General features: G+C 37.6%; 1 protein-coding gene across 3 annotated transcripts; it reads right to left on the bottom strand.

Moving 5' to 3' along the window:
• Window positions 1–3760: 3760 nt before the first annotated feature.
• Window positions 3761–20559, bottom strand: zmp:0000001062 (GTPase IMAP family member 7). Of its 3 annotated transcripts, none has more exons than XM_067460064.1 (5): window positions 20443–20559; window positions 20013–20121; window positions 19799–19876; window positions 4805–4840; window positions 3761–4717 (listed from the first exon to the last, which is right to left on the bottom strand). In XM_067460064.1, exons 2-5 carry the CDS (start codon window positions 20113–20115, stop codon window positions 3879–3881), a joined length of 1056 nt encoding a protein of 351 aa, XP_067316165.1. In that variant the 5' UTR covers window positions 20116–20121; window positions 20443–20559; the 3' UTR covers window positions 3761–3878. The 3 variants fall into 3 exon arrangements, with proteins under 3 accessions (XP_067316165.1, XP_067316173.1, XP_067316181.1); XM_067460072.1 differs by lacking the exons at window positions 19799–19876; window positions 20013–20121; window positions 20443–20559 and adding exons at window positions 7785–7844; window positions 7978–8063; window positions 8375–8570; XM_067460080.1 differs by lacking the exons at window positions 3761–4717; window positions 4805–4840 and adding an exon at window positions 11945–16170.
• Window positions 20560–20566: the final 7 nt, after the last annotated feature.

The following is a 20566-nucleotide window of genomic DNA, read 5'->3' as shown; positions in this document are numbered from 1 at the left end:
TTTAAGATAATTTATCTTCCTTGTAGATTAGTTTAAGGCTTATTGTATGATTTTTCCTGTTGAATTTAAGTCTGTGCTTGCTAACAGATATTACCAGAAGAGGGCAGCATTAAATCATGAAAATCAGTAAGAGTGAAGGTCAGAAACCGCACACATGGAATACAGCAGGTATAAGCAGTATATATATATATATATATATATATATATATATATATATATATATATATATATATATATATATATATATATATATATATATATATATATATATATATATACAGTGAGGAAAATAAGTATTTGAACACCCTGCTATTTTGCAAGTTCTCCAACTTAGAAATTATGGAGGGGTCTGAAATTGTCATCGTAGGTGCATGTCCACTGTGAGAGACATAATCTGGAAAATAATATCCAGAAATCACAATGTATGGTTTTTTAGCTATTTATTCGTATGATACAGCTGCAAATAAGTATTTGAACACCTGTCTATCAGCTAGAATTCTGACCCTCAAAGACCTGTTAGTCTGTCTTTAAAATGTACACCACTTCATTTATTATCCTAAATTAGGATATGCATTATGCACCTGTTTGAGGTCATTAGCTGCATAAAGACACCTGTCCACCTGTCCATACAATCAGTAAGAATCCAACTACTAACATGGCCAAGACCAAAGAGCTGTCCAAAGACACTAGAGACAAAATTGTACACCTCCACAAGGCTGGAAAGGGCTACGGGGAAATTGCCAAGCAAATTGGTGAGAAAAGTTCCACTGTTGGAGCAATCATTAGAAAATGGAAGAAGCTAAACATGACTGTCAATCTCCCTCGGACTGGGACTCCGTGCAATATCTCACCTCGTGGGCTCACAATGATCCTAAGAAAGGTGAGAAATCAGCCCAGAACTACATGGAAGGAGCTGGTCAATGACCTGAAAAGAGCTGGGACCGCCTTTTTCAAGGTTACTGTTGGTAAGACGTCATGGTTTAAAATCATGCATGGCACAGAAGGCTCCCCTGCTTAAACCAGCACATGTCCAAGCCCGTCTTAAGTTTGCCAATGACCATTTGGATGATCCAGAGGAGTCATGGGAGAAAGTCATGTGATCAGATGAGACCAAAATATAACTTTGGAGGAAGAAGAATGATAAGTACCATCCCAAGAACACCATTCCTACTGTGAAGCATGGGGGTGGTAGCATCATGCTTTGGGGGTGTTTTTCTGCACATGGGACAGGGCGACTGCAATGTATTAAGGAGAGGAGATGACCGGGGCCATGTATTGCAAGATTTTAGGGGAACAACCTCTTTCCCTCAGTTAGAGCATTGATGATGGGTCCAGGCTGGGTCTTCCAACAGGACAATGACCCGAAGCACACAGCCAGGATAACCAAGGAGTGGCTCTGTAAGAAACATATCAAGGTTCTGGCGTGGTCTAGCCAGTCTCCAGACCTAAACCCAATAGAGAATCTTTGGAGGGAGCTCAAGCTCTGTGTTTCTTAGCTACAGGCCAGAAACCTGACTGATCTAGAGAAGATCTGTGTGGAGGAGTGGGCCAAAATCCCTCCTGCAGTGTGTGCAAACCTGGTGAAAAACTACAGGAAACGTTTGACCTCTGTAATTGCAAACAAAGGCTACTGTACCAAATAATAACATTGATTTTATCAGGTGTTCAAATACTTATTTGCAGCTGTATCATATGAATGAATAGGTAAAAAATCATACATTGTGATTTCTAGATAATTTTTTATAGATTATTCTTCTCACAGTGGACATGCACCTATGATGACAATTTCAGACCCCTGCATGATTTCTAAGTGGGAGAACCTGCAAAATAGCAGGGTATATATATACAGTCTTGTTCAAAATAATAGCAGTACAATGTGACTAACCAGAATAATCAAGGTTTTTAGTATATTTTTTATTGCTACGTGGCAAACAAGTTACCAGTAGGTTCAGTAGATTCTCAGAAAACAAATGAGACCCAGCATTCATGATATGCACGCTCTTAAGGCTGTGCAATTGGGCAATTAGTTGAATTAGTTGAAAGGGGTGTGTTCAAAAAAATAGCAGTGTGGCATTCAATCACTGAGGTCATCAATTTTGTGAAGAAACAGGTGTGAATCAGGTGGCCCCTATTTAAGGATGAAGCCAACACTTGTTGAACATGCATTTGAAAGCTGAGGAAAATGGGTCGTTCAAGACATTGTTCAGAAGAACAGCGACTTTGATTAAAAAGTTGATTAGAGAGGGGAAAACCTATAAAGAGGTGCAAAAAATGATAGGCTGTTCAGCTAAAATGATCTCCAATGTCTTAAAATGGAGAGCAAAACCAGAGAGACGTGGAAGAAAACGGAAGACAACCATCAAAATGGATAGAAGAATAACCAGAATGGCAAAGGCTCAGCCAATGATCACCTCCAGGATGATCAAAGACAGTCTGGAGTTACCTGTAAGTACTGTGACAGTTAGAAGACGTCTGTGTGAAGCTAATCTATTTTCAAGAATCCCCCGCAAAGTCCCTCTGTTAAAAAAAAGGCATGTGCAGAAGAGGTTACAATTTGCCAAAGAACACGTCAACTGGCCTAAAGAGAAGTGGAGGAACATTTTGTGGACTGATGAGAGTAAAATTGTTCTTTTTGGGGCCAAGGGCCACAGGCAGTTTGTGAGACGACCCCCAAACTCTGAATTCAAGCCACAGTACACAGTGAAGACAGTGAAGCATGGAGGTGCAAGCATCATGATATGGGCATGTTTCTCCTACTATGGTGTTGGGCCTATTTATCGCATACCAGGGATCATGGATCAGTTTGCATATGTTAAAATACTTGAAGAGGTCATGTTGCCCTATGCTGAAGAGGACATGCCCTTGAAACGGTTGTTTCAACAAGACAATGCCCCAAAACACACTAGTAAACGGGCAAAGTCTTGGTTCCAAACCAACAAAATTAATGTTATGGAGTGGCCAGCCCAATCTCCAGACCTTAATCCAATTGAGAACTTGTGGGGTGATATCAAAAATGCTGTTTCTGAAGCAAAACCAAGAAATGTGAATGAATTGTGGAATGTTGTTAAAGAATCATGGAGTGGAATAACAGCTGAGAGGTGCCACAAGTTGGTTGACTCCATGCCACACAGATGTCAAGCAGTTTTAAAAAACTGTGGTCATACAACTAAATATTAGTTTAGTGATTCACAGGATTGCTAAATCCCAGAAAAAAAAATGTTTGTACAAAATAGTTTTGAGTTTGTACAGTCAAAGGTAGACACTGCTATTTTTTTGAACACACCCCTTTCAACTAATTGCCCAATTGCACAGCCTTAAGAGCGTGCATATCATGAATGCTGGGTCTTGTTTGTTTTCTGACAATCTACTGAACCTACTGGTAACTTGTTTGCCATGTAGCAATAAAAAATATACTAAAAACCTTGATTATTCTGGTTAGTCACATTGTACTGCTATTATTTTGAACAAGACTGTATATATATATATATATATATATATATATATATATATATATATATATATACAAACCACTGGAGATGAATGACAGAATCACAGATGTTTTTTTAAAAAATGTATAAAAAATTGTTCCATTAACAGCATAATGGTAACAGTTGTATTTTAAGTTTATGTAAGTTTACTTTTATGGAAAGTATTGTTTGCAGGTTTGTTTGTTTGTTTGTTTGTTTTTTACTACAAAAGCAGAGGTCATTCAGTGAAATTGAATTTTATTACATACAAACTAATTCAAATAACACAACAACAATATGCAGCAACAATGTCAAATCTGAATAATGTAGAATGATGATCTCCTACAGGTAATACTAAATTATCTCCATTCATCTTCAGAAAGTTCCTGTACAGTTTCTAAAACAGTTGAATTAGTGAATGATCTGTGATTTTGCTCTGGTGAGATTCACTGTCAGAGATTTGCGTCTTTGGGGATTCTCAGCTATTTTCCGTGCATTTTCCTCTTCCTCTCTCCAGAGCTCAAGCTTTTTCCTCTCTATCTCCTTCTCATCTTCATAATTCTCCTCCAGCTCTCTCTCCTTTCGTGCTATTTCCTCCTGTCTCTCCTCCAGAATCTTCTCTTGTTTTGCACGTATCTTTCTTTCTGAGTTTGGGTAAAATGAATTTGTGTAGCAGCCTCTGCCATTGATTGCCACCAAAGTATCAATCTTCTCCAGAAGGTTGTTCACTTGCTCAATGTTTCCTGTGTTCTTGTTATTGAAGAAAACAAATCCACCACTGCAAGTGCGGATAAAGTCTCTAAGGTCTTTGTCTGAGCTGGCAATCACATCATTCGAAATTTTCCCTTCTAGTCGATCTCCATGTGTGAAAAGAACAACTGTGTAATTCCAAACCTTCTTCCCGAACATGTTCTGGATCAGCTTGTGCATGTTCTTGTCCTCATTGGTTAAGTTTCCCACCGGCAGAACCAGCAGAAACACGTGTGGTCCTGGTTTATAGAGAGAGATAGATTTCATGATCTCCCTGATCACCTCCTTCTCTATTCCATTGGTCTTATTAAGCCCCGGCGTGTCGATTATGGCCACGGGCCGGCCGTTGATGTTCCCAGATGCTTTCTCACAGAACTGGGTGACTCTGCTCAGCTGCATGTCAGTGTTGAAAGCGTTCCACCCGAGGATGGTGTTTCCGGTTGAGCTTTTTCCAGACCCCCTCGCCCCCAGTAGCATGATGCGCAGTCCCTCTAACTCAGCTGAAAAAGATTATGCACATATTACAATATGTTGAAATTTTAAATGTGGCAGAAGATATTAAAGGGACAGTTCAGCAGTTTACTTACCCATACGTCTTTCCATACCTCTGTGCATTTCTTCCTCTGTGGAACACAAAGCGTAAATGATAACAGAATTATCCTTTTTGGGTGAACTATCCCTTTGAGTGTTTCACAGTACCACTTACCACCACTTAAAGGTGAACTATGTAGTATTTTTGCAGTAAAATATCCAAAAACCACTAGGCCGGTGTTATATACTTTGTTCAGTTGAGTACCTACAATATCCCAGAAGTTTCCAACTATTTGTAAATTGTGAGAAAATAGCTATTTTAACTAAGGACAGGGACGTTTCAGCATTGCATTTGAGGGAGTCGCCTGTCAATTACGTCATATCTGCGTTACCCTCGGTTTCGGCTTTTATTTCGCAGGAGCGCTTTACTCTTAGCAGTGTGAACAAGTGAACGCACGGAGTAACGTCATAACATCGTTTTGAACACACTTAAATGTATCTAATATGATAAACAGAGCTACATTACCTCAAAATCATAACCGGAAGAGCGGATCTGTGCAGGCGCCCGGCGGATGTGTCCCGTCCCGTCATAATAAAAGTCCCTGTATTCGCGAGTCTGTATTTGTTTAACAATCGCTCCAGCAGCTGTGCTCAGGTCTATAACACTCGGTCCTGCTCTGCTTTAGACTACAGTAAAGTTAAAAACCGCATGCATGAATGTGATTTCTGCCCGAGTCCTATTTTCCACCGGCTGTGATGAGAAGACCACATCTCCCAAGATGCTGCGCTCACACTTTGCGTCATCAAACTACGATTTGTTTTGAATAGGCGCCCTCCAGTGGACGGAAAGCTGCATAGTGCACCTTTAAGGTCACCATCTATGGAAAACAGACTTGAATACAGTGTTGCCAAATCAGACCCCTTTAGCAATTTTTCTTCTTCTTCAAACAAACAAACAAACAAAACAAAAACTCCCAGTGCAAAATCTTGTGACTTTTTGGACAAACCTTAGCAACTTTCGAAATGGCGCGGTTATAAATCAGGAATTTTAGCAGTGGAGTGGAAGTCACTGTCATAAAAGGTCCATTGTCTGACAGAAAATATGTAAATAAGAACAGCTTTATTTGACATTTGGCATAAGTATTCTATTAAAATACAGTATTCAAGCAAGGATTAAGAAAGAGTAAACCTGTTAAGTGCACTGCAAACATTAGGCAGAATTCAAACAGTGCATTAAAACCTTTGCTCCCAAACTGTGAAAAACAGAAAGCGTTGATGCTTACTATCTTCCCTTCAAGTTTAAACACTATCTTTGCACCCCTATATGTCCAAATGCACTTTTAAAATATCAAAATAGTAAAACATTGAATTTGAAGGTCAAAGAATCCTGAGTTTAAAGAACGGTTATTTTTCTTAGTTAGAGTTTAAAGAACAATGCCAACATGTCAAATGTAGTATGTCCAGCAACTGCATGCACCACATACTTCACTAATGGTTGAGAAGCAAGTAATCAAATTCGGTGTACAATAAAAGAACACGAATTGTGTTCCAAATATAAGTAGTGCTCCCTCAATGTCAACTTTCTACATTAACAGCCTTCTAAGGGAGCATCCATACCAAAATTCCCCATTCACTAGAGACGTTGACTTAATAGACTAATAAGCATAAAAATCACAGCTCTTTCAAATGTTGGGGGAAATGGTTAATTCACAATTAAATAGAAACATATTGCTAGTTTGCATTCTGGAAAAGATTCATAAAGGTCATCGCAAGGCTTTCTGCGATTCTTCAGTATTTAAGATCTGCTCAAAAAGAGTTCCATTGTGTCAGGAATGTTCTTATGCCTAAAATGCTATATGTTTAACCATTTATATGAGCACATATGACTTTGCAAAACCTTTTTTAGTTTCAGTTCTGAGCATTCTTGGTATTCTGATCTGATGTGTTTGATTCTTTATCTTGTTTTTCTTCTCTTGGATTTACCATACAGGAGTTATTTCATGTGCAATGACGTCTGCTTCATTAGAATCAAGCATTAGAGAACAATAAACCTGCTGAACCTGCTTAGTAAATTCATTAATTTATATTTATTGCCAGTGGTAACTAATATCTTGCCGCTTAATGAGGGTGATTTTTATTTAGCTTTTAAGTTGTGTATAACTAAAGCAAAATAAATCACAGATTAATAATGATTATATATATTCAGTGTAGTTGTATATACACCATTTAGGCATTATTGTGTTGGTCCCCCTTTTGCTGCCAAAATAGCCCTGACCCATCGAGGCATGGACTCCACGGCCCCTGAAGGTGTCGTGTGCTATCTGGCACCAACTATTCTTGCTCAGGGCACATTATCCTGCTAAAAGAGGCCACAGCCACCAGGGAATATTATTTCCATGAAAGGGTCTGCAAAAATGCTTAGTACTTAGATTTGTATGTGTCAAAGTAACATCCCCATGGATGACAGGACCCAAGGTTTCCCAGCAGAACATTGCCAAAAGCATCGGCCGGCTTGCCTTCTTCCCATAGTGCATCCTGGTGCCATGTGTTCCCCAGGTAAGCAATGCACACGCACCTGGACATCCACGTGATGTAAAAGAAAAAGTGATTAATCAGATCAGGCCATCTTCTTCCACTACTCTGTGGTCCAATTCTGATGCTCACGTGTCCACTATTGGCGCTTTCGGCTGTGGACAGGGGTCAGCATGGGCACCCTGACTGGTCAGCGGCTCTGCAGCCCCATACGCAACAAACAGAAATGCACGGTATATTCTGACACCTTTCTATCAAAACCAGCAATAACTTCTTGAGCAGTTTGAGCTACAGTAGCTTGAAAGTTTGACCGGACCACACAGGCCAGCCTTCGCTCCCCACGTGCATCAATGAGCCTGTCAGTTATGCCTGGTTGGTGTGTATATATATATATATATATATATATATATATATATATATATATATATATATATATATATATACACACACACACACACACACACACACACACACACACACACAATGTTCTTACATTTTGCTTACCTTGCAGGGTTGGTGACTTTAAGTTTGTTCTTACATTTTCATATAGTTCATCAATCTCAGCTACATAAGATATAAACATCAATTAGTTTATAGACCATATATTTCAGTAAAAGAGCAGATTATGAGAATTGAATTGATTTGATTTGATTTGAATGAATTGGTTCAGAATTAACATACTGAATCGGAAACTCACAGCTCAGTGATGAGTCCAGTTCAAAGTTTTCTTTCTCTATTTCAGTCTTCAGACTGTCCCACTGTTTCTCATCTGTAGCCATTGCTCTGTTTAATAGAAAATAACTTAATGAATGAAAAATTTGCACTCAATATTTGAGACTCAGTGTCCTATTTTAACATTTTAGTCTCTCTCTCTCTTTCTCTCTCTTCTTTTTTTTCTAGCATACAACGAGGCTAAAGGCACACCGGGGTAAAAGTGGCTTTTTTCCATGACATGGTTAAATTCAGATGGTAAATATCTTTACCTTTACATATAAATGCCTTGTACCCATGTGTGGGGCAAAAGGCCCACCACGCCACCCGATGCAATTTTATTCTAACACATATTATTTAACAGATATATTCAAAATACTCACAATGGTCAGAGCTGATGTTTATGAGTCTGGATCCACAGACGTAGGGTAAAGTGCTTGAATCTGAGTTCCTTCGCCACTATGAATGAATTACTGGGAATCCTGTTTGACCAGTGTCTTTAAGGGTTGCACAAACCGAATGAGAGGTCTTCTGTGTGTCTTCTAACAGGCATTTATGATAAGAAATGAACTAAACATCTTTCAGATACGCAAACAATTTCAGTAGTTTCAAGCATGGAGACATACTGAGTAAAATGGGAGGGCTGATCGCGTTCTTCTGAAGGATTTCATCCAGTCAGACTCTTCCGCTTGCTGTTTGACACATTTCTCAGGTATTCTGAGCTAACGTGAGTGGAATGACCTGTTTTCAGTTTTAACTACAAAAAATGCATCAATAAAATAATTGTCAACTGAGTTTGAAAATATTGTGGAGGCAGCCAAAAGTTTTTATTTGTTAATCTACTGCATTTAACAGTTTCTCTTTGCGGCTAAAAATATTGCTTAAAAACATGTTCGGTAACATTAGTTCATGCACTGTGCTCTAAAATGAACAAACCATGAACAGCTGTATTTTTTTTAACTAACCTTAACAAATATTCACAAATGTACTGCTCATGTTAGTTAATACATTAACTAATGTTAAATTATGAGACCTTATTGTAAAGTGTTACCACATATTCCTGCTTGGGTAAAAAATGGGTTTAAAATTTTAATTTAAAATGACTTTTAAAGTTTTTTTAATATTCACACAAAAAAGGAATGCAAAACAGTTCTTTTTGGAGGTTTTTATATGATAACGATCATGTTAAGTGTTTCATCTTATGTGTGTCAGGATGTGATGCGTGATTTGATTCCAGGAAGTGCATACCGACATAACACCAGTGAGCTCTCAGCAATTCAACAACAACAGCATACACACACACACACACACACACACTAAACGGTGTTAATCTCAGGATGCCATCTGTTGCTATTTTCAAAATGTGTTTTTCATCACCAAACTTGAGAAAAGGTCAATTCAAATCAGAGCACTCTAAGAGGAAAAGATCAGTCACTTCATATCTAAACCTTTTTGGCTTTCATGTTTAGTTTTAATTAAGTTTTTTTAATTGGTATCTATGATAATTTATGATATTCACAGCTATAATACATTTAATGAATTAAGCAGATCATAAACAGACTTTATTACTATAAAAATATGAAATATCCCATTAAACAGAATATATGCAGTCTAGTGTTGGGGGTAATGAGTTACGTAATCAGATTACTTTTTTCAAGTAACTATAAAGTAACTATATAATTTATAAATATATCTTACTTTTCAAGTAACTTAAGTTACTTTGTTTTGCCATTTATTGACTAACAGCTCTCTTTCCCTATGTTGAAAAAAATCAGGAGTAAGTTCAGAGGCGTTGTGCGCTGCGTGAACTTGAAGGTTATTGTTGCTTAACTTTGAAAAAGTATTAACTCTGTGAAAATTACTTTCACACAAAAAAGTTACTCGAAAATATCCACTCAGAACCTGCAATTGTAATACAAATATGCATTGTGTATTTGATCTCACTTTAAACAATGTCTTAGCTGCTGATATTCAATAATGTAACATACTAGTAATAAGCAAAAATAACTTTATCTCAGCATGCATTCCTCTGACATTATTATTTATTTATTTTTATTGCTGAAAACTGTGAGAACTTCTCCTACATCCTATTTTTCTGCAATACATAATGGTAGCACAGCTTAAAGGTTTGAATTTGCATTTCCTTCAGCCTCATGCTTATTCACTTTTGTGTGAAAGGGCCTTTACGTTTTCCAAAAATAAAATCTCTGTTTCTCTTTTGTTATTAAGAAAGAAAGAAACAAACAAACAAACAAACAAGTATTTTCTATTAAAGTAACTAAATAATGCAATTAGTTACTTTTCTATATAGGGAGTAAATCAATATTGTAACACATTACTTTTAAAAGTAACTTTTCACAACACTGCAGTTATTTAAGGCATTTCTGCTTATAAAAGAATCGGTTTTTAAAAATAATATTTTTTTTACTTGCAGTAGGCTAGGTACCGCACTACGGAAGCAAAATCTACTCTGTTTTTGTGAATTAACAAGTTAATTATCTCAGAATTACAAGATCATTTTTCATGAATAACATTTTTTCTCTGTTTTTCTGAATTAACGACTTAATTATCTCAGAATTATGAGATAATTTTTCTTGGGAAAAAAAAGTGTTCTGTTTACGGTATATGCTGGAGCAACAACTCGGTGAGTGAACGGCTGATATGCGACTGATCATAAACACACAGAAAGAAAGAAATTCGGTGCTTTTACTTCCAACATGTTCTCATTCATGGCAGTTTTGTTTCGTTCATGTGAAGTAACGTCTTTATCGGGACATGACGGATTACCTGACGACTCCGTCAGTGAGTTTGTCTCTACAGCGCCAAGTTAAACTACATATCATCTCATAGCATCTTATTTGTGCATATCTCAATTGTGCATTAATGTTATGTTAAACAAAGTTTATTAATTAAGGAATGCAGGTTATTTTACCTTTGAACACAGTTGTTGACTCATCTCCCCTCAGACAGTCCGCTTGTATGCACTTGTATGCAATTCTCAAAACGTCCACAAGATGACACCAGATGGCCATTTATCGTGAAATCCAATATTTCAAAACTAATACCCGTTTATGGGAAAATGCTTAAATGTTGGGAAAAATATCGGGAATCCGATATATCGGTCGATCACTACATATGATATGCACTTTATGGCATGCATATGACACGCTCTTGGGTTTTGGGGGTGGGGGGTTTGTACGTATAATACGCCATAAAGTGCGTATCATAAGCACGCGAAAACCGTGCAACATATGCGCCAACTCATTTTGGCGTATACATTCCACAAGATTGCACACTCGTACTATTTATACATTTGCGTGAGATCGGGTTTGCAAAGCATACTATATCGGTTCAAATGATCCTGGAGACACACAGAAAATTCTTGTCTACACAAAATTGACGCACTAAAAACAATACCATTTAGGCTATATTACTGAAAGCATTTCCCAATGTTTCAAGCCCAAAATAAAATAAAATCAGATTAAACTTAAAGGCAGGACATGGTTACTTCCATGCAATAAAGCTAAAAGCTCTTGGCAGGATTTTGAGGGATCTCATTAATTCAGAAAAACAGAACTTTTTTTTTTTTCAAGAAAAAATGATCTCATAATTCTGAGACGATTAAGTCATTCATTCAGAAAAACAGAGAAAAAACTTTTTATTCATGAAAATTATCTCATAATTCTGAAATAATTAAGTCATTAATTCAGAAAAAAGCAAAAAAAATTCATGAAAAAATTATCTCATAATTCTGAGATAATTAACTCGTTAATTCAGAAAAACAGAGTATATATTTTTTTTTTCTCAAATGAATGCAATAAGCTTCCATCCTTTACTGTTGTACATCAGTAGTCTTTTAACCAGTGGAGGGCAGCACTGAGACAGGGCCATCCTCATGATGACGGAATAACCTGAGCATGAAGTCAAACCACCAGTGTTACCTTATAGAGCTCTGGTATGTAAACAACAACTACAAGAGGTTCAAAAGAAAGAAAGAATCTCTGACAGAAGCAAATTACACATCTAGGTGAAACTCGAAAGGGAGGAGAAAGACAATCAGGTGTTTCACAGCAATTGGAAACTGGCATTAGGTTTTGATTTGCTTAAAGATTTTTAATCATGAACTCTCTTTATCCTCAATAGAATTCATTTTACACTGCTATTCTACATATCACATTTAAGAATGGTACAGGCAGTTAATGATATGAGGATGTAAGATGTAAGCTGTCCCAATGGAGGCTAATGATCGGCGGGTGAAGGTCGCTGCGCGTTCGTCTTTTCAGCGGGGAAAAGGGATTTTATTCCAATTCCTCGTTATCTGACTCCATTTAATCATAATTTAAAATTTAGGTTAGAATGCCAATTGGTTATTTGGTCATTTATATTAATTATTCCATTTAACCCATTGATGAAATTATGTCCGTTCGTAACCTAATTCCAGAGCAAGTCAGAATCAATCAAAGTGTAACAATTTATTAACAGTCAGGTAAATGTATAAAGCCAATTACATAATCAATTCAAAGGTAATCCATATATAACATCAAATAATCTGAAGTAAAGAATGAAATATATACCTTACTTCTGAAAATTACATAATGCTGCATGGGTTAAAACTTCCAGCATTACGGGCTGACCTGACTACAGAATCGAGCCCTGAGCTCTTTGCAACATTTCCTTAAATACTCAGAACCAGATGCATACCCAGAACCATTTGAAACTCTTTCAATTGTAAACACGAGTTCACAATAGGAATTTGCATTGATAGAATCCTATAGACTTGTTTGAAAGAAAGGCCAAATGGCTAAAAGCCACACCCACCATAAACCAAGGCAAGATATCTTTAAACTCTTAAAACATTTATGATGTTCTAGTTTACTTCTGTGGAGTAGAGATATTTGTACCAGTCGCACTGAGACATTTCAAATGATATCAAACACATATAATACTGTATCGTGAGGATTGACATTGTAACAAAGAGATTTCTGGTGCATTTCAGGTGATCTCAATATGAGGGGGAGCAGGAGTTTGGGGGAAGTTTCATGTGAAAGGAAAGGCATGTAAATTAGAGCCATTTGTAGATGGTTCACTCGTGATGTCGTCTCGGACAGAGACGCTAACTGTATGAATGAGTTCAGGTGCTAATTTCCTTTGTTTTCTCAAAGTGATTAGACATTTCGGCATCTACTAGGTTTTTCCAGCCTTACAAGGATAATTTCCCCTTGTCATGTTTATAATCATGATTGATATATTTGTGTAAGGGCTTTGCTTTTTTATTTTGACATTTCATCCAGATTTATTTCTAATTTTGAGTTTTGATATTTTTCTTATTTTGAGTTTAGATTTAATTTTAAAACTGTCTAAAATATAAAGACTTATGTTATATTATACTGAACGGGCTTAGTGAATCAATACATTTCGATAATTTTGAACAAAGAATCACATAGTGCACCTTTAAAGCCATAATAGGTCATTTTCCGTTTATTCAAAACAAATGCGTAGCATGACGATTTCTGGATTTTGCTGAGCTTTTATTACAGCCCTCAACTGATGTTGATGTTGACATGTTTTGGCCTGAAGCTCCGCCCTCCACCTATCGACCAATCACAAAGTCAGTAGTGTTTCTTCATCCGGGTTGCCAGATCTGCTCTAGTTACCACAGCTGCAGATCTACAAACGTTCCTGCAGATCCACCGCTCTACATTTTCAGGACAGCATTTCTAGGACCCTATGTTTTTATTGACAACACCACCTAGCGAATTAAAGGACCAGCAAAGAGGAGTAATTATCTCTGAACAGAAACTGTTCGCAACAATGAAATCATCAGGGCGGGCTTTAGACAATGATGGACAGATGATCAACAGTAACATAATCATGCACGTCATCAAAGGCTTGGATTATATTTGTTCAAATCCTAAACTGAGAGCTTGTTTGCATTCACCTTCACTATTTCTCTCTGAAATGATGATCATGTTGGGTTAGTACTCTGTATATCATTAAATTATGGGTCTCATGGGTCTATATGGGTCTGTATATCACATAACAGGACATAGAAAACAACCCGTGGAAAAAAACGCGGACATTGCAACACAGCTCTGTTGACATTTGACAACTAGCGTTATGCGTCTCTTCGTTGCTCTGATTGGTTGTAGGTCTATCCAATTGATGTCTTTCCTTGTTCGGTTGAAACACCCCATAATCACAGTCCAATGGAGCAGTTTCAGACTCATATTCTGACTAGAATTGAGTATGACCACGTCAGGCTATCACATGCGGTCCTGAAGGTGCAGCCTCCGGTTGTGCAGACGGATAATGTTGAATACGGAAGTGACTTAAACTGCAATTCCTCGACTGGCTCCAGAAGGAACAGAATCTCATTGAGCCCCATGTTACAATGCCCAAATTTACAGCAGAATAAAACATGTTTCCAGCCTGGTACAAATAGTGTTTTTTTGTCTATATGGCTAATTTTGCCCTTCATGACAACTGTGAGGGGGTGAATTTTTTTTATAACTCATTCGTTTACATTATATAAAGCCTTATAAATGTCTGCATAATTAAGGGCATGGCCACTTTGAGTGACAGGTGGATAGCCATTTATCCACTGTCATTTAGTCATCGTGTCACCTAAGCTCCGCCCACGTCCCGCCTCTTTGCCCATTTTCTGTTATCCGGGCGTTATGTGCGATGACCTGCTGCCAAGATGGCAACAGCCAGCTCGTCTCTACTTTACGCTTCAAAAATGCTCTGCAGAATCCTATGGGTGACAATATTTTTTACAGTCTATGGGGGTGATGCAGCGCTGATTTATCATATTAGATACATTTGAGTGTGCTGAAAGTTACACTTGTTGCACACTGCAGTAAGCTAGATTGATATTAGGCATTGTAAAACAAGGTACTCGTGGTAAATCAAGAAAACAGATTTAAACAATAAGACTAACTGTTGATGAATGTATCCAAACAGTTGCTCACCTGTCTAATAAAACACATAACATATTAAACCATCTTTGGTGTTTCCATGGTTTCGACAAATAAAACTGAGGGTGGGTATGTCATTGACAAGCAACGCATGGGACTGGTGTGTGTCCTGGTTAAAATAGCTTATTTCTCTGGATTTAAACATTCTTGGAAACATTTGGGAAAATGTAAGTACACAAGTCAACAAAATGTATAACATTGTTCTAGTGGTTTTTGAATATTTTAATTCCAAAATCTTACATATTGTGCCTTTAAGGGCTTTAAAAAGCATAATTTTGCTCAGTCAAAAAAATAATAATTTGCCTAGTCTATTTCTATCTTACTGTGCGATCAGGTCAACACCAGCATGCCAAATAACTGGACAAGTTTCTAGATTTAAGACTTTCGGTCTGGGTGCCGTTTGGCAAGTTTGATGGAAATCTTTTGTTTGGCTGGATTCTCAGCCATTTTTCTTGCATCATTTACTTCCATTCTCCATAGTTCCTTTTTTTTTTTCTCCAGCTCCTTCTCAGTTTTGCATTGTATCAGCAGCTCTCTCTCTTTCTGTGCAATGTGCTCTTTTCTCATCTCTAAAATTTTCTCTATTTTCTTCCTGATCTTTCTCTCAGAGGCCGGGTAGAAAGATAATGTGAAGCAGCTTTTTCCATTGATGGCCACGAGAGTCTCGACTTTCTTTAGGAGTTCTGTCACAGGCTCGTAGTTTGTCGTGTCCTTGTTGTCGAAAAACAGAAACCCCCCGCTGCACTTATGGATGAAACTGCGTAGCTCCTTGTCCGAGTATGCGATAACATCATTCGCCGTCTTCCCCTCCAGACGATCTCCGTGAGTGAACACAATGATGGTGTATTTCCAGATGCTCTCCCCAAACAGGCTCTGGATCAGCTTATGCATGCTTTTGTCATCATTAGTTAAGTTCCCAACAGGCATAACCAAAAGAAACACATGCAGTCCTGGATTGTAGAGAGAGAAGGAATTTAGGATCTCCCGGGTCACATCCCTCTCTGTGCGGCCGATCCTGTTCAGCCCCGGCGTGTCGATTATGGCCACGGGCCGGCCGTTGATGTTCCCAGATGCTTTCTCACAGAACTGGGTGACTCTGCTCAGCTGCATGTCAGTGTTGAAAGCGTTCCACCCGAGGATGGTGTTTCCAGTTGAGCTTTTTCCAGACCCCCTCGCCCCCAGTAGCATGATGCGCAGTACCTCTGCCAAAATCACGAAATAAGGTTTTAATCATACCAAAAAAGATATAACTGTTTTACCCTCATAGTCTCTCCAAGATAATTTTAAAGTCACCATGATATCAAAATTGACAAATCTTTTTTTTTTCTTTTTTTTCTGGAATATTTTTTTATATGAATATTTATTATAATTGATTTATCCATGCAATCATAAAACAAGGTAATCGAGACTTATTAGCCCTTCGTTCAAACGTTTTTCTCACAACTCCAGTTTGTCAGAAAAAAAGGTCACATTTTTAAAATGTTTCAAATAATTTTTCCCCCTATTTTGTTTAAATATCACTTTTTTTTACATTGAGTACTGCCTTTCGGAAGCAACAGAAATTGTAAATTTAGTAGAATTTTGATCTTCAAAAGTGATCTGGCTCTTAATGTATCGTGTTTCCTTCTGGAGCATCAGTGAATGTTTCAACCTTTTTTAATATTAGTGTTTGAGTCCCTCGTTTGTCCTCAGTGTGAGGGTTCAAATATGCAAAAGATGCTGGAAACCTGAAGAATGTGAAGGACCTGGAGGATTTTTATGAAGAATGTTGGGCAGTTTAACTGCTCAGGACAAACATTCTTCTATTTTTTTTGTCTTGTGGACTATATATAAACATATTTTATGTGCTGTAAATAAAAAATTAACATGCATTTTGCATAATTAACATTTATAGTATAATTAACATTTAGCAGTTCTTCAAGGGGTCTGTAAACTTTTGAGCACGAGATAAACTCGCGATTGCAAGTGTTTAAAAAAATTCCAAATTCTGTCTAATATTGTGAAATGTAAACTTGCAATTTGGAATTTTTCTCTCACAGTTATAAGCTTATAACAAGCTTACATTAATGTTGTTAATTCTCTGATGACGTGTTGACTGTCACTCAGCCTGCCACTCACTTGACCACAGCAGTAGCAAACCACAACCACACTGAGGACAATCGAGAGACTCAAACACACACATATATACAGTCCCTGACAAAAGTCTTGTCGCTTGTGTACAAATTGACCTAAAGTGCCGCTGAAATATATTTCTAATCAAGATATTTTTTACAAGAAATGGCTCATTTTAATCCCACCAGCTTTTGTGATAATGTTTCAGTGAAAAACTAAACTTTCAAAAAGTATTCTAATATTCACAGCTTTGTAAAGCCCATTGAGTCAATTTTTGCAAAGACATAAGTGTTGTCACCTTGTCATATGAGCTTCACCTGTGACTAATAATGGATCAATTAGGTCTCAAGTGTGTATAAAAAGAACCCCAGTACACTGGACCTTCACATCAACTGCAACTAGACCTCTGCAAACATGCCTAAGATTCACCCAGAGACTAAAGTTTTGATTATCAAGAGGCTGAAGACCAGATCCACTGCTGATGTGGCAGACACCTTCAATGTGTCTCAGCGTCAAGTACAGAAGATAAAAAAAAGATTTGAAGAGACTGGAGACATTTTTGACAAGCCCAGGTCAGGCAGACCCCACAAGACAACTGCTCGGGAGGACCGTTTGTTGGCTCGAAAATCCAAGGCCAGCCCATTTTCCATTGCAGCAGAGCTCCACGAGACCTGGTCACCTGAAGTCCCTGTGTCAACCAGAACAGTTTGTCGGATTCTGTCTCGAAATGGCCTCCATGGTCGAATCAGTGCCCAGAAGCCAGCACTAAACAAAAGACAATTGAAAAACCGTGTGGCATTTGCCAAGGCCCACAGCCTGCTAAAAGGATGGACGCTGGAAAAGTGGCAGAAGGTGGATTTTTCAGATGATTCTTCTGTTGAATTACACCACAGTCGCCGCAAATATTGCAGGAGACCTACTGGTGCCCGAATGGCTCCGAGATTCACCCAGAAAACAGTGAAGTTTGGTGGTGGAAAAATCATGGTCTGGGGTTACATCCAGTATGGGGGTGTGCGAGAGATCTGCAGGGTGGAAGGCAACATCAGTACTCTAAAATACCAAGAAATCTTAGCTACCTCTTATTCCCATCCATAAAAGAGGCCAAATTCTGCAGCAGGACGGTGCTCCATCGCATACTTCCATCTCCACGTCAAAGTTCCTCAGGCGAAGAAGATCAAGATGCTCCAGGATTGGCCAGCTCAGTCACCAGACATGAACATCATTGAGCATATGTGGGGTAGGATGAAAGAGGACGCATGGAAGACGAAACCAAATAATATTGATGAACTGTGGGAGGCATGCAAGACTGCTTTCTTAGCTATTCCTGATGACTTCATCAATAAATTGTATGAATCCTTGCCAAACCGCATGGATGCAGTCCTTCAAGCTCATGGAAGTCATACAAGATATTAAATTTGGATCTCACAGCACCACAACTTAATTTGCTGACATATTTTTGTATTTGCAGTAAATTTGTTCCATTTCTGTATAGGCGACAAAACTTTTGTCTTGCCAAAATTTGACCTTTCTGTCTTGAATAAATGATAAATATTTTTTTTTCTGTGAAAATTATTTATTTCAGTGCATTAAAGATCATTTGGGAGAGTTTTAGCTTTTCATATGAGCTATTTCTAACACCAATTAATTAATTAAAAGTCAGGTTAATATCAGGTATTTCTAGAAAATAGATAAGCGACAAGACTTTTGTCATGGACTGTAGACAATTTTTCATTAATATTCAGAACTTCAAATCTTCTCCATGTTCTCTCTCTCTCAGGGTGTCCCTCAAGGCTCTGTACTTGGACCACTTCTGTTTAATATTTATGTGCTACCATTAGGTCACATTATCCATAGTCATGGTCTCAGCTATTATGCTGATGACTTGCAAATTTGAATTACCTGTATTACTGACATTTAAAACTTGGCTACATAGAAACTTCCTGAAATGTAATAATGATAAAACTGAGGTCACTGAGGGCTGGTCTTGTTGAGGTCACCATCCGTGCTGCTGCCAGAGTCATCCATCAAGTAAAAAAATCGGACCACATTACCCCTTTGCTCTATAATCTTCATTGGCTACCTGCTCCTCTCTGCATCCAATATAACATTCTACTGTTAACTTTTAAATGTCTGCATGGACTAGCTCCCCATTATTTATCTGAACTTTTGCACTGGTATTCTCCTCCACGTACTCGCCGGTCATGTGACTCTAGACTACTCACTATACCCCGTTTCCGTCTTTCTGATATGGGTGATAGATCATTCAGTGCTGTGGCCCCAAAACTCTGGAGTTCCCTCCCTCTTTCTCTGCAAGACACTGTTACTTTATTTTCCTTCAAATCTCAACTAAAAACATATATTTTCTTACAGTATTTCCAATCCTCCTCTGCTTAGAGTTGTTTTTCTCTTCTGTATATTTGTATGTTTATGTTCTACATTATGTATGTCTATTTTGTGTACAGCGACCTTAAGTTTGGGAAAGGCACTACATGGTAAATAAACGTATTATTAACCATTCAATCAGTTCACAATGGACAAAAACAATTCCCGGCCTATAGTTTCTCTTGTTCGTTTCACTTGGATATATTTCACAATATAGGGAAGAAAAGACTGTTGCAACCTCCGTTTCATGCTGACTTTAATACCTTGAAAAATGCAAGTCAGGTTGACACTACATAAAGATGTTTCCTGATTATAAACATTCATAAAATATCTTACCATGTAAGTTTGTTGAGGAAGTTAAACTGGTTTCCTTTACGTTCTGCAAATTTTCATACAGCTTTTCAGATGTTACATCTGTAAATAAAATTCTGAGTTATTTATTGTTCAGGGTCTCTGAACAAAATACATTATTTTATGTCGACAGACCATCTTTTCTGCAATCTTTTTTTTTTTAGTTAAACATTTGTTTCTCCTCTGTCTTCTGACTCACAGCTCATAGATGAGTCCAGTGCTGAATCATTCTCATTTTCTTCAGAGTCAATCCAATCTTCCTCCGACTCGTCTATCTCTTCATCTGCCTTTTTCCTGTCCATCTTACCCTGAAGAGTCATTTTCAGATTTAGAATTTCAAGCATCCCACTGCAGAATCCCATTTTCTTATTCAGTATTTTGTCTTCTTTTCCACCAGTAATATTATTAAATTTAAAGAGAAGATATTTTAAAATATTAAGAGAAAATAAGTTTTTCTTGTTTTAAGCATAAACCTCACTGGGTTTTTTTCTTTCCTAGAAATGTATGCTTAAAACAACAACAGCAAAAACCTGTTATTTTAATGAAAAGATTAATTGTTTATAAATCTTTTCTTTTCTATAACCTAACTGTTTATTCTGCATCATCAAAGAGACAAGAAAGCAACTTACCACAGCTGGTGAAGTTGATAGTGTTAAATCTGTTTAATACATGCATCGATCAGCACCTCCGCACTTTCATGTGACTATGAAATATACTGGTTTCGTCTATGCTGAGTTTGTTGTGGAAGATGTG

This window comes from Pseudorasbora parva, chromosome 2, assembly GCF_024679245.1.
Source record: "Pseudorasbora parva isolate DD20220531a chromosome 2, ASM2467924v1, whole genome shotgun sequence".
In the NCBI taxonomy this organism is placed as follows: Eukaryota; Metazoa; Chordata; class Actinopteri; order Cypriniformes; family Gobionidae; genus Pseudorasbora; species Pseudorasbora parva.
This window is presented reverse-complemented; position numbering and strand designations above follow the sequence as displayed.